Source organism: Pinus tabuliformis, chromosome X (genome assembly GCF_031772625.1).
Source record: "Pinus tabuliformis cultivar Carrire ecotype Pingquan chromosome X, CPIR1, whole genome shotgun sequence".
Lineage (NCBI taxonomy): Eukaryota > Viridiplantae > Streptophyta > Pinopsida > Pinales > Pinaceae > Pinus > Pinus tabuliformis.
Genome location: NC_142308.1, coordinates 1347099880 through 1347114599, shown reverse-complemented (window position 1 = coordinate 1347114599; position 14720 = coordinate 1347099880). Strand labels below are relative to the sequence as shown.

Here is a 14720-nt window from a genome sequence, read left to right as displayed (position 1 = left end):
TGTTTTGGGATAGCCTGTTAATTTTGTTGATTTCTCTCTAACATGGTCAATCTATTGGACAAATATCACAATAAATTAGCATGATGTGTTGGTATCTTAATGTTGGCAGCCTCCTTCACTCCCTCAAGTGCTCTACTCGATGGATCAAACAACTTGGATTGTGCAGCTCACCCTTTCCAAACTGCAAGAATATTTCTCTTTAACTTGATAGCAACAACTTGTGCTTCCTCCAAATTATGAACATGTTTCTCCCTGAGCAAGAGACCAAAAGGGTCATCATATGCTTTCAAATAATAATGCAATGCAAACTCATCACTAGGACACACATTTTGAGAAATCTAAAAATAAAGAAGATCACATCTCATGGAAGATAAATAAGTTTTGGCAACAATATCATTTGTCATAGTTACTTTGAGGACAAAGCATATCAAAAGCGCAGGGTGTTGGAAAATTTGTAGACTTTCATATTATAACTTATTTTCCTTAACTTGATAATTACTTGTGATGTTAGATGTTCTTTGTAATATGGGGAATTATGGGTATTTTTCTTAAATGTCTCTTAAACAAAATCTCCACAACTAGATTCTCATAAATTTAACAAAACATTGTCATGTAAAATAAAGCAATCAGCATGCGGCAAACAAGTACACAATAAACTGGAAAACAATCTCAGCTTTATTACTATATGAAACAAGGTTACATGCAGATACACTGAAAATAGTTGAACTAGAAGTTGGCCTCAAGGAATCTTGCACTGCATCGGTGCTCCAAACTTACTTGAATTGCACTGTTAAGCTCTCTTGTGAATTCTAGATGAATTCACCGACGAGAGATGGGTACTCGCCCAATCCCACTAAGTCAACCGAGGGTTTTCGTCCTGGGGCTACCAATGAAGTAGAGAATCAGGTTCTCCAACCTCTCACACAAGAAGAAAAATCAAAATCAAGATGTCCTGTAATGGCCTCCTCCTCCTCTTTTTATAGATCTGATGGGCCCCTATAGAACCTCCTATTTTATTGTTATTTTAATCATTGAGCATATTTCCCTCCTCTTGTTTTAAATAAAATACCTTTTTAATGTGGGAAAATGGTAAATTGGCCACCATGACTTCTCAAGCCACTGAAAATCACTTCTAACCATCCCATCTTGTAGGTCTTCTTGTTTTGGTTCCAACGAGCTATTACACTAAGGTGTTCCGTCAAGTATTCCTCTCGGACTGCCACCTTAAACGTAATTAATTGAGTTAGGCACAATAATAACCTCGTTTTACAAAAATTATCATGATGCAATGGAATAAGAAGCAATTTGTACGAAATCAATCCTGATGATGGAATATGGCAAGTGAACTCCTCTCGGCCCCATAAAACATCTCCAAAAGCCCTTGGGCCCGCTGATGAAGTAAACTTGCACCTATGACCTGTCTACCTCCAGCCCTAAAAATCCATCCTAACCATCCCATAAGGAACACCAGAAAAAGGAACATCCTCTCACCCCAAGATTGCTTGCCCTCAAGCAATTCAAACCTATGGACCAGTTTAGTGGCTCAATGCAACTGAGACCCAATGCCCAAATCCCATACAAACCACTGCGTGATGCTATGCCTTTGTTTCAACCCACCATGAACGGACCCCTCAATGCCCAGATCCCAAACCAATCGTTGACTGAACCATTCATCAACAAATCCTCCTGGATCCCAATGCCACCAGGAACAATCATCAATGCTCCATGACATCTGCTATGCTATAGCTCTGATTATGAATGTTGTTCCATCAATCGTGTACCAACTCATAACTTCTCTCCCATCAAACTTAAGACACTAACCAATGCCAATCCTACTCTACTGATGTTGCGTTGGAATGTTGAAGAGTTGTGGGCCTACATCGCACTACCAACGAAAGCATGCAGTGTTCCTCACACATAAGTGCTCCTGCTGCACTATGTCCTTGACCAAAAATATCACCCCATCAGTAGGAACTCATGATCTCCCACAAAGCCAGCTCATGGAAAGAATCTAATCCATGGACACCTATGTATAGAAGAAGTCTACTAGGCGGATGTTAGTCCATGCTCAACTCCTGTCGCTCTGACCAATCAACCAACAAGGAAAACTTTACCCCTCACTCTGAAGTATAAAGGTGGGAAAATGGTGCCGCAAGCCCTATATATGTACTCCTCGAGAGGGTTGTCACTAGTATATACTACAACCCCGTTGGCTGCCACTACACCTATTTGCACCTCATCAATGGGTAGACCCATAGATGGATGCACCACCATCTCTAGAATATCCCCACTCATCTGAATAGAAACTATTTGCTCCTCCAATCTACCAATCTCCTGCAAAGTTGCCCTATTAGGTTCTAGCACCCCCTGATAACAAGTGTTGAAAACCTCATTAGTTTCCTATGCATCTATCTTCTCCTCACCAATGGTTGGCTAAAAGGACAACTACTCATCCTCCTCCATCATAGGCTCAACATGAGCCACTAGTTGACTCTCCAAAAATGGCCAATCATGCCCATCGTGCATATCATACTCCTGATCTGACCCATGTTCCACCATATGCTGCTCATGTTGAATCATCACGGGTGACCCATCTCCCTGAATGTCTCCCATGGGGTCTATTGACTGCTCACAAGAATATGTATCTAGGTTGTTGTCAACAACTCCATACAACTGCTCATGCTCCTCAGAGGTATCCTCATAAGAACCCATGGACTCAACTAAAGAAGAATCCTCATCCAGAAAGTTAGAAGGATCCTCCTCCTAATCTACCTCAATCATCTTTGTTGTATCACCCAAGCATGAGTGATCAGGTCCCCAAGGCTTCTTGCAGGTGAAGCAAAGCCCCTTTCTCCTCAGCTCATTCTTGTTGCACGGTTGGTCACCACAAATCCTCCACAACTCCTCCTTTGCCAACTGTCTCTTGAATAGTTTTATGTTCTTCTTAACCAACCTTTCGTCTAGTTCATAAGAAGTAGGTGAGACCAACTACTCCTTCCTTCTTATGGCTAACAAACTTGGCTCGTAACCTCCTGCAAATGGCTTCATGGCCTCCCATACATGAAGACAAAATGGACAGCATGTTTCTTTTGACCGTGTCAGGGTGATGTTTCTTAATGTGCATTGGAACATCTGATGGATCAAGTCATCACATTCTAGATCAAACATGATTTCATATGTTCTGACCATAGCAATGATTTCTAGAATCTCAAGCTTCTTCCCAAAGGTAGATCCCACATTGTTGTTCAAGTCTTCAAAAGTCTATTGTCAATCTGAAAATTCTCCTCATAACATGATCATTGTAAGGAGGTATAGGTGTGGTTAGTCTCATGATGTTACTGAGACAAGATGCAACTGGAAGTCTGACCCCTTCACAAGGTTCCTCCAAGAACTTGTGTTGTATGAGAGCAAACATAGCTGGTTATAGAACCCAAATTAGTTTTTTCCCTTCTAATTGGTTCACTTCACAAAGGAGTGCATCCAGTTCATCTAGTTTGAAAAGGACTTTCCAGGGACCCTCATGCGTTTTAAATTTGTCCCAAGTGCAAGAATTTTGTGTCCAAGCTCCAACTCTTTCTGTGGTTGTTCTTGCTTTAGCATAGAAAGTATCTCCTTGAAAAGGGATCTGTTGATTTCTATTGCTCGTTTATTAAGGGAGTTTATGAAGGTTTGATCTGTGTTTTAGTTTAATGATGACAAATATAACTGTGATAATTAAGCTATCAATGAAGTAGAGAACTGAGTTCTCCAACCTCTCGCATAAGAAGAAAGATCAAAAATCAAGATCTCCTATAATGGCCTCCTCCTCTTTTTATAGATCTGATGGACCCCTCTAGAACCTCCTATTTTATTATTATTTTAATCATTGAGCACGTTTCCCTCTTTTTATTTCAATTAAAATATCTTTTTAATGTGGGAAAATGGTAAATTGACCACCATGCCTACTCAGGCCACTGAAAATCACTTCTAACCATCTCATCCTGTAGGTCTTCTCGTTCCGGTTCCAACGAGCTATTACGCTAAGGTGTTCCATCAAGTATTCCTCTCAGATTTCCACCCTAAGCATAATTAATTGAGTTAGGCACAATAAGAACCCCACTTTACGGGAATTATCATAATGCAATGGAACGAGAAGCAAGTCGTGCGGAATCAATCCTGATGATGTAATATGGCAAGTGAACTCCTCTAGACCCCATAAAACATCTCCAAAATCCCCTAGGCTTTAGCGCCCACAATCAATTAAATAAACAATTCCTAAATATAAAATTTTACCAGACATTGAAATTTACTCAAACATTTAATTTAGCTAGAAATTAACAATTTTAAATGCAGAAAATACCTAGAAATATGTTTGGAGGCATTTCCGGATTGTCGTTACTCACACTCCTACTACCAAACTAATCGTTTCCTCCTAGCCTATCTAGGATCAACCTATCATGTTCCCAGATCCAAAAGACTTTATATTTGAGGTCTTCTAGCCCCTGTGCCCAAAAAAAAGGAACAATTGCTCAATTATCAAATTTCTTTCAATAGACTCACTCTCAGTATTGTTTCTTTGTGTATTCCCCTTTGTCTTCGTTTTCCCAAAAGGTCAAGAACATTTTTTTTGTCTTTTTTTACCGTTTCCTCCCAGCGTATTTGGGATCAAACTATCTGGTTCCCAAATCTAGAAAACTTTGTATTTGAGGTCTTCTGGCCCCCATGCCCAAAAGTCTAAGAACAATTGCTCAATTATCAAATTTCTTTCAATAGATTCACTCTCAGTATTGCTTCTCTGTGTATTCCCCTTTGCCTTCATTTTCCCAAAAGGTCAAGAACATTTTCCCCCTTCCTTTGTCATCTCCTCTCTTCTTATAACACCAATCCTTCCACCACCTTCCTCTCCACTGTTTCAAGGTCCCAATTAATAAAATATTTTTCTTCCTAGTTCTCTGTCAGTCACAGGTGGAGCGAATTCCAACTCCCACACTACTCTTTTATTTCTTAGAGGCGGTCACATTTAATAAAGTAAAGAGTGATAGACTTAAGTGCTATATTTATTTAATTGATGAGAATTGAAGTTTTAGCAATTTAATTTCTTAATGTTATTTTATTGAACTTATATTTTATTCAAATTTATTAATTTAATTTAAAATTAATTATTAAGGTCATTTGGGAATGACTTATTGAAATGATTTAGTCTCTTTTTAGTCAATATAAAATATATACAAGTTCTTTAATTACTGTAATTAAAAATACCTTTTATTTTGTATAATCCTTTGTATTAATTTTATTTTGGAATTATATATTATGATGATGGTACACATATCAAGTACCCCATTCGATATAATCATTATATTCTAGTGAATTAGGTAGTGCATGCGAGGCATGCATATATGCATGCCTCGTATGCATGTTAACATTCCTATGCTCTCTTTAATTCGAGATGGGTTATTACATACACCCCTCCTTCAGAAAAATTTGTCCCGAAGTTGAAGTTTATATAGTATAGCAGTGATTATTTTAAAAATTAGAATAATCATGTAAAGATTGTGTTCCGTATTGAATTCTCGTTTAATGGGAAGGCGCTTGAAAATTTATGTTTTGAACAGTTATAGGTTAACAACTTAGTAGTCATGCGACGCTCTAGTCATACTCCCAAGCTATTCTAGAATCATCCTATCATTCATAATCTCTTTCGTCCCCATCTCATCCATCCTCTATTGGAGTATTCCATGCGTTAGCTATACTAACCCAACCATTCATCAACTTCAAGGGTGACAACATCGATTATGTCGACTTAACTACTAGTAGGCATCCAGTAGTCATCATCACATGTCTAGGGGACGTGACTCGCACAGTCCTCCCATGACTCCAGGTTTTGGAGGATAAACGGTGGGCAACACCTCCACCCATCCCAATAGGACTAGGGTTAACACATTATCATGGAATCTCATTGAGTATCAATTGTTCTAGGAGTTTTGTCACCACGTGGTTAGTTTGGTAACAATACTATCGGCAATGTAAACACTTGTTCACACATTATAACATATGCATCAATATGTTCAAAGCCAAATGTATTCAAATCACAATTTTTGTGCATTCCAAATATGTTGTTATCTATGATATTGATCTTTGAGTTCATATAATGTATTTAGCTATGTCTTGCCCATATGTCCACAAGTTAACTTTCATATTGAGTAGTCAAATATAGTCTTTTACTTCCATCTCATCATTCATGTTGATGTGTAAAAAAAAAAAAATTATAGACATCACATCCATAACATAATTCATATTAGTATCATGTACCAGCAATGTTAAACAAATAACATACTTCATATTGGTATCCATGTACGAGCAATTTTAAGCAAATAACATACATCATATTGGTATCCATGTACCAACAATGTTTAGCAAATAATTTGAAACCATTCTTACGTGTAACTTTTCATAGTTATAGAACAGTGCAAAATGGCAGCCTCAACTATCCAACTAAAATAAAGTAAAGATATAAAAATAAGGTTTTAAGTGCTTCAAAATCAACACAAGTTGGGGTATTTTTGGCATATGGTCTTTGTGTCTTCCCAGATAGTCGATCTGGGACTATACTTGTCCCACTGGTTAACTTGGTCTACCAAGCGATTCTTGAGTTGTCGAACTCTATATTCCAGTATACGTATGGGTTCGATCGATATGGTTCCCTCATCCAATACCTACAGTTCCTTCCATTGAAGGTTATGAGATTTGTCAGGTATGTAATGTCTTAGCACAGACACATGAAAAACATTATGAATTTTATGCAAGTGGGGTGGCAGTGCAAAATGATAGGCGACATGTCCAACTTTTTCTAAAACTTCAAATGGCCCAATACACCGAGGTGAAAACTTTGTTCCTTTTCCAAACAAGATGGTGCTTTTGTTTGGTCTGATGCAGATGAAAACCTGATCCCCTACTTCATAGTTTTTATCTGTCCTGTGAGCATTAGCATAAATTCTTTGTCTATCTTGTGCCTCCTTCAACCGTTGCCTAATTTTTTTTACCTGTTCCTCCATCTCTTGAACTAATTTTGGCCCCACTATCACCGAATCTTCTAACCTGTCTCAATTTAGCAGTGTCCTGCAAGGTCCTCGACTCTCCATATAATGCTTCAAATGGGGGCATTCCTATTGAACTATGGTAATTGTTATTGTATACAAATTCAACTAAGGGAAAGTACTTTTCCCAGTGTTTGTTGATCCATAACATACACCCTCAACATATCTTCTATTACTTGGTTCACCCATTCTGTTTGTCCATAAGTCTCAATATGATAAGTCATACTTAAATTTAGTTGAATTCCTAAGGCCAATTGCATACAAGTCCAAAATCTTGAAGTGAATCATGATATATCCTTATCCGATATGATCTTCTTAGGAACTCCCTGACATCTAATGATTTGATTGATAAATACTCGAGCAACGTCAACAACCTCATAAGTATCTCTTACGGGAATAAAGTGGGTGTTTTCGTTAGTTTATCCACCACAATCAAAATGGCATTGTGCCTTTGTGGCATAAGAGGTAGCCCGACGATAAAATGGATAGAAATCACCTCCCATTTGGTCATAGGAATGTCAATAGCAGGAGACCTACTAGGTGACGATGGTCACTTGCTGACATTTAAAACATTTTGCAACAAATTGGAGAATATCGCGATTCATGCCTGCCAAAAAAAAGAGTTTCTTTGTATTAGCATACATTTTCTTTACACCAAAATACGCACAATACGGTGCTATGTGGGCTTCCTTAAGGATGGTGTTTCAGATATCTACACTATTAAGAATATACATTTTGCCATGGAATCATAACAATCCATCATCCTCTAGTTCATCTCTCAAACTAAGGTTCTTTTGGACCTTTACTTTTAAGTCCAGATCTTACTTTTAAATACCAACTTTCTTCCAAGAGATGTTCTAGCACTTGCTCTCTCAAGCATACCTTGATGGGTATAAGGGAAAAGATCCTTGGTCTTCTACTTAGAGCCTCTGCCTCTACATTCTCCTTCTATTTAATGTAAGAAATTCCCAAGTCATACTCGCTTAAGAATTCACTCCATTGTCTTTGCCTAGCATTCAAGTCCCTTTGGGTAAACAAGTATTGCAAACTTTGGTGGTCGCTTTTGAGCACAAAACATCTCCCTACCAATTATTGTCTCCATATCTTTAAAGCTAGTACTACAGCGGCCAACTCTAAATCATGTGTGGCGTAGAGTTCTTCATGAGGCTTTAACTTCCTTGAGGCATACACTATTACTCCTTTATCTTGCATTAATATTGCACCTAATCCTTGCTTGGATGCATCAGTACATACAGTAAAGTCTTTATCTATCAGGTACTCGCAAGATTGTTGCACTAGTTAACAATCTTTTAAACTTAGATAATGCAATGTGACATTCCTCAGTCCACTCGTACCTAACTCCTTTATGCTGGAGGGTTGTGATAGGCTTTGCAATTTTTGAGAACCCATCAACAAACCTTCAATAGTATTTGGCTAAACCCATAAAACTACACACTTCATGCACATTTTTCAGTATCTGCCAATCCATGATTGCTTTTACCTTCTCAAGATCTACTGAGATCCCTTCACCCGATATGATATGTCCTGGGTAGTGAATCTCCTTCTAGAAGAAGGAACACTTGGATAGTTTTCCATATAACTGGTGCTCCCTGAGGCAAGATAACATTATATGTACGTGTTTTCGTTTTTGGAGTAGATGAGAATATCATCTAAGAAGACTTGTACAAAGTGGTCAAGATACTTGCAAAAAACACTATTTATAAGATTCATAAATATTGTTGGTGCATTGGTTAACCCAAATGGTACAATTGTGAACTCATAATGCCCGAGTTCCTATGCTCCCTTTAATTCAAGATCGGTTATTATATGGCCCACTGATGAATTAAACCTACACCTGTGACATGTCTGCCTCCAACCCTGAAAGTTCATCCTAACCATGCCATAAGGTCCACTCATACCTAACTCCTTTACGTTGGAGGGTTGTGATAGGCTTTGCAATTTTTGAGAACCCGTCAACAAACCTTCAATAGTATCCGGCTAAACCCATAAAACTACACATTTTTTGGTATCTGCCAATCCTTGATTGCTTTTACCTTCTCAAGATCTACTGAAATCCCTTCACCCGATATGATATGTCCTGGGTAGTGAATCTCCTTCTGGAAGAAGGAACGCTTGGATAGTTTTCCATATAACTGGTGCTCCCTGAGGCAAGATAATATTATCTGTAAGTGTTTTCATTTTTGGAGTAGATGAGAATATCATCTAAGAAGACTTGTACAAAGTGGTCGAGATACTTGCGAAAAACACTATTCATAAGATTCATAAATATTGTTGGTGCATTGGTTAACCCAAATGGTACAACCGTGAACTCATAATGCCCGAATTCCTATGCTCCCTTTAATTCAAGATCGGTTATTACATGGGCCCATGATGAAGTAAACCTACACTTGTGACCTGTCTGCCTCCAACCATGAAAATTCATCCTAACCATGCCATAAGGAACACCAAAAAAAGGAGCATCACATTCTTTCATTACTTCTTTAATTTTGTTCATCAAGCAATTACAAAAAACAAGAAGATCACATAGTACACAGGATATAGGCTCCAAGCCAAGGAAAAACCCCTCCAAGGGGAAAACCTAGAAAATTCTTCTCTTCTTTAGAATTTACTTTATATAGAGACTTCCAAGGCCCAAAAAAGACCAAATCCAACCAACCCTTCAAGACCCAAGCTAGCCCCCAGCAAGATTTGCTTCAAAACAACTTCAAAACTTTGATATTGCAATACAACTACTGCAACTTCGACCCCAGCAACAAAATTTTGGCACTGCAATTTCAGCGCCCTGCAAGCTTCTTGTAGTTGGTAGCGTCACAAACCCTAGCGAGACAGAGAGAAAGATAACCCTTGACAAACTTTGTCTTCTGCTCCTCTTCTTCATCCTCCAGCTACTCTTCTTCACCTTCGCTATTGCAGATCAAACTTGTTTGAGTTGAGTGTCCAAATGAGGTTGAGCTCCCACCTATTTATAGCCTTTCTTGAGGGTCAAATACCCCTCCCTTAGGCCGACTTGTCCTTGGTCTTGGGCCAATTTGGTCTTGGACTTATCCATTGCTTTTCACAAGATAAAATAAAAAATTTCCTTCATTACAATGTGTCCAAATGGGACTATGACACATGACCAATATTATTCTTTATCCGAGAAAGACCTAGAAGACCTAAAAGCACGAAGAACACACTTTTGACTCAAACTTTTGTATGAAACCCAGGCTCCAAAATAAAATATATTTCTCTTTCTTTCATTTTTATTTATTTATAAAGAATATACAGTTTCATGATTACAATTACATCATAATGAAGACCGAACCTAGTTACAATTTTCAACAAAGGGCAATGTTATATAATGAATAGAGATAGAGAGAAATAAATAATATAAGGTATAAGTAAAAGTGAAACATATATAACTTAGATAAAATATATCTGTATATACAATTTAAATAAAAAGAGACTAAATATAATTAAATTAAACAAAGTCAAAACCCTTCAACAAAAAGTCACAAGGCCGTTTTCAAACTATATATATTGAGTGCTATGCAAATGTAAAATCATATCATTATTCAATGATCTTTTATGGATGCATATTTTTGTCTCAGTGGTTATTGAGTGAGTGGGTAAATTTCCAACCCACACACTAATGTGAGTCATTATATACGATTAGGGTCAGACGCAAGTCTTGGGAGACTTTGGAGGAATAAATACCCCCCACATGCTACTTCTTAATCAAGGAATTATTTGTTGAAAATTGTAAATGGGTTACACTCAATACTCCCACCAAATTAGAGAGAGGCTTGCTTACAAATCATGATGAAGTAGTCAAAATGAACATTTTGTTCAATCCTTTCTAACCCTGCTCTATATCTAACCATATCATCACATTAAGCGATGCTATGACTAGCACTTTGAAAGAAAATTCCAACAATACATTTTCTTGTGATAATGGTCTAACATGCAAACAACATGGCTTCTTTGAAGAAAACTATAAACTATATTTTTAGAATAATGAAAATGACAATTAGACAAACATGACAAAATATTGAATGAGACAACATCGACGCTGAATTAGTGTGATAATGTATGTCCCATGAAACATACCACAAGTACAATGTCTTGAACGGTTACCAAAATCTAGATTTACATTTACCATATCAGTTAAAACTAATAGATGATATATCTGAATATACTTTTTTAAAGTTCTGGGTAAAAGATGAAAATACATCCTCATAAGATCAATGAAAAGCCAAGATACCTTGCCAATAATCATGTTTAAATTAGTATTGAGATGAGACACCAACCATGGTTTGCTTGTGAACGTGGAGATACTTGTGATCGATCATGTAGTAAGTTATGCAATCCAAGTAACTGCTTTGCCTTTAAGAAGGGTTGCTCTCTGTATTCCAGAGTGACATTATACCTGGGATGCCAAAATCGAAAATAGGGAAGTTCAATAGGGTACAAATTGATAAGCTATAGAGGAAAAACAACACAATAAATGGTATGAACAAAAGACAAGCCCTATAATGTTCAAGGGTTCATTGCACAAGATAGTTTTGGACATTATGGGATAGCCATACTATGTACTCAGATTTATAAGGAGATGCTTCATTAAAATGCCAATACAACTAATTATTACTCAACACTTCAAATAATTAATATTTGTTTGTTTAAATAATAAAACGAATGATGTGAACAAGGATGACCTGTCTAAGAGTAATGAGCTTTGTCTCCAAATAAAAAATGATGAATACTAACCAAATACATAGGGAACATAAAATCAATGTTCCAACATACAGCCTATTGACACAAATTAGACTATGCTAAACACCATAATGGTTCAACAAATATTTGAGCTGTTAGAGAGGTAACATCACCCCCATAATAGGATTCAGAATAGAGAACTCCCCAAGAACAAAATTTAAGATTAAGTAAAAACGAGAGTGAGCTATGCCCAAAAGTAACTGAAAAAAGCCCTAAAGTTCCAAAAGCAGGTTGGGATTTTGAGGCCCTAGGGAAATCTTCAAAAACCCAAGAAACATACTCAAGCAACTTCTTAGCATTTGTTTCCCATATGCTTTCATTTGAGCACCTAATTTTCAGAGTTTACTAAGTTCTTATAGCAAGAAAGAGAGTTTGCAGGTTGGGGCAGTGTGAATTTCATCCGTAATAGGTGGGTTTTAACAACAACTTAGGAGTCTACAACTGCAAAAATTCCAAGCTCATCAAATAAGTGGAAATCTTTGACATGTTTACTTCTTAATATGTTCAACATGGAGGAGGATATTTATCTCACTATAAATATGGTTTTTCTTGCATCTCATAATTGTGCTCATTCTCCATTGTTGGAGCAAATGATCCATGCTATCAATGATAGCTCTGCAGGATTTATGGCACATAGCTATGAGAGGCTTCATACACTACTGTTTGACAAGGATAAATCTTGCCTCGATAAGTTAATGGGCCCACTGAAGGTGTGATGTAGTATAGAAATATACTCAGTTGTGTTGCAGATCTGCTCATTTAAGATACCAAGTCATAATACCACTTGCAACAGATTTGGACAGCTTAGATGCAATGCCCATTGTCACCTAAGTTTGTTTTTGATGTACAAATTGGGCTCAAACGGTGTATCACAATCTTATGCAAAAAAAAGATCTAAGTATAATAGGATGGGCTCAAACGGTGTATCACAATCTTATGCAAAAAAAGATCTAAGTATAATAGGATGAACTCGATAGGCCTCGTGCCTGACCTTGGAGTTATGCAGTCTTATGTTTGCACATAGGGGCCCAAAATAAATAAGAGAGAAGATTAGCTAGGAAATCTAATTTAAGAAAGGATTTTATTAGATGAATCAACTAGACCTTCCACTAATGTTGTAAGAAGGCACTCCAAATTAATGAATGAATCTTCATACACAACCATAAATCATCCCTTATCTATGTAAAGAGAACAACCAGATATATTAGCAATCTCAGCCTTTAATAATTTTAAGAAAGCAAAAGGGTGGTGCAATCATATCTCAAGAAACGAACAGTGATCCTCTATTATTGTGACTAGGATATTTCTTTTATGTAACTTTTGCAAAATGCCCTAGATCTCCAAATCCAAATTCAACATGGCAATTAGATATAAACAGTAGTTTGTCAACACTGTATTTCAGGAATTACACACTCTACTAATAAGAATGGCATCGAAGTTCATCACGATTCACAAGCAGAAGAAAAGAGTACCTGTCTGAAATTTAGGAAAACTAAACTACCTTTACCAATGCCATAATCACATTGCTAAAATGTGATTCCATAGATTTGATTAGATAATAGGCAATTATGCCATGTTCCCTTACATTATATATTTCTTCCATAGAAATTATCTCCACATAAAATATAGGCACTTATCTCAAGAAGAGAATTGATATGTAATGACCTTAAGGTTATGGAATAAAGTGCAATAAATTCTTTCATGGAATCCCACTTCCTCTGTATCTTTCTCAAACAAACTAAAATATATGAACTAAAATATTAAAAAAATGAAAAAAAATACAAATAAAACCAATGTCACATGGTTCGCGTTTGAGTTTGAGTTCAGCAACAATAAAGTCAATTCAAATTTGAATTTATCTATGAGATTCAGTTAAGGTTGCCATTATGTTCGTGACTCGTCCATATACATATTTCACATTCTCAAAATATTTAAAATATATATAATTTATATTAATTTAAATTCATAATTACTATTATCTATTATATTAATGTATTTATAATTTTTTTTAAATACAAATTACATTAATTTATAATATATATGATATACTAGATTTATTAATTTATAACATTTGTGCCTCTACAATTCGTCATAATGTGTGCACCATATATCATGATGTGTATCAATACGTGCCTTCCATCTATGCCTCTCCATCACACTTAGTAAGTAATTTGTGGTTCTCGTGCTCTTCAATTTCAAATCTGTCTGAAACTCCTTCCCTGACCCCCCTCAAAAATTCACATTTGTAACTTCGTACAAAAATCTGTAATCCAATGGATGCACTCAAGGAAAGAATAAATAGCATTTGCTCAATAACATTCAAAGCATCATGACATTTTACACCTATTGACCACTAAAGTTGCACTTGAAGACTCCATGTCCAAGGATATTTCAGAGCATTCCTGCACCTACAAATCATTCAAACTTCCAGATTTCATTAGGGCTTCTAAGCCCCTTTCTTCTGTTGAAAAATGTAACTAGTGTCGGTCTTCATAATTGTATTTGAGTCATAATATAATGTATTTGTCAAAAGAAAGAAAAAGAAGTTTTATTGTAAAAGAAATTGACATATTAAAGCATGGGTTTCATGCTTGGGTCAATGATTTTTAGGTCAAAGCCTTCATTGTAGGCTTCTAGGGTTTGTGTCAAGAGCCCTTGTCCTTATCTTTATGTAAAAGACCCTTCTTGGGCTTTATCAGGCAAGAAAGAAATTTATTTTAGTATCAAATAAGTCATTTAGGCCTCCTCCACCAAGTCGGCCTTGTTGTCGCCCGGATTGTACAACCACCGCAACAATGCTAAAGACGGGGGCTATCACTTTGATCCCTGCCCACTCCATTCTAGTTGTCTCCCAGCAGCAGACTATGGGGGGTA

At 36.7% G+C, this 14720-nt stretch overlaps 1 protein-coding gene across 1 annotated transcript in view; it reads right to left on the bottom strand.

Moving 5' to 3' along the window:
• LOC149145064 (endoribonuclease Dicer homolog 4-like) overlaps positions 1 to 14720 on the bottom strand; it is a 303060-nt gene that overhangs the window by 107899 nt on the left and 180441 nt on the right. Inside the window, 1 exon segment of the mRNA XM_089448258.1 lies at positions 11384 to 11502. Coding sequence (XP_089304384.1) covers positions 11384 to 11502 — 119 coding nt within the window.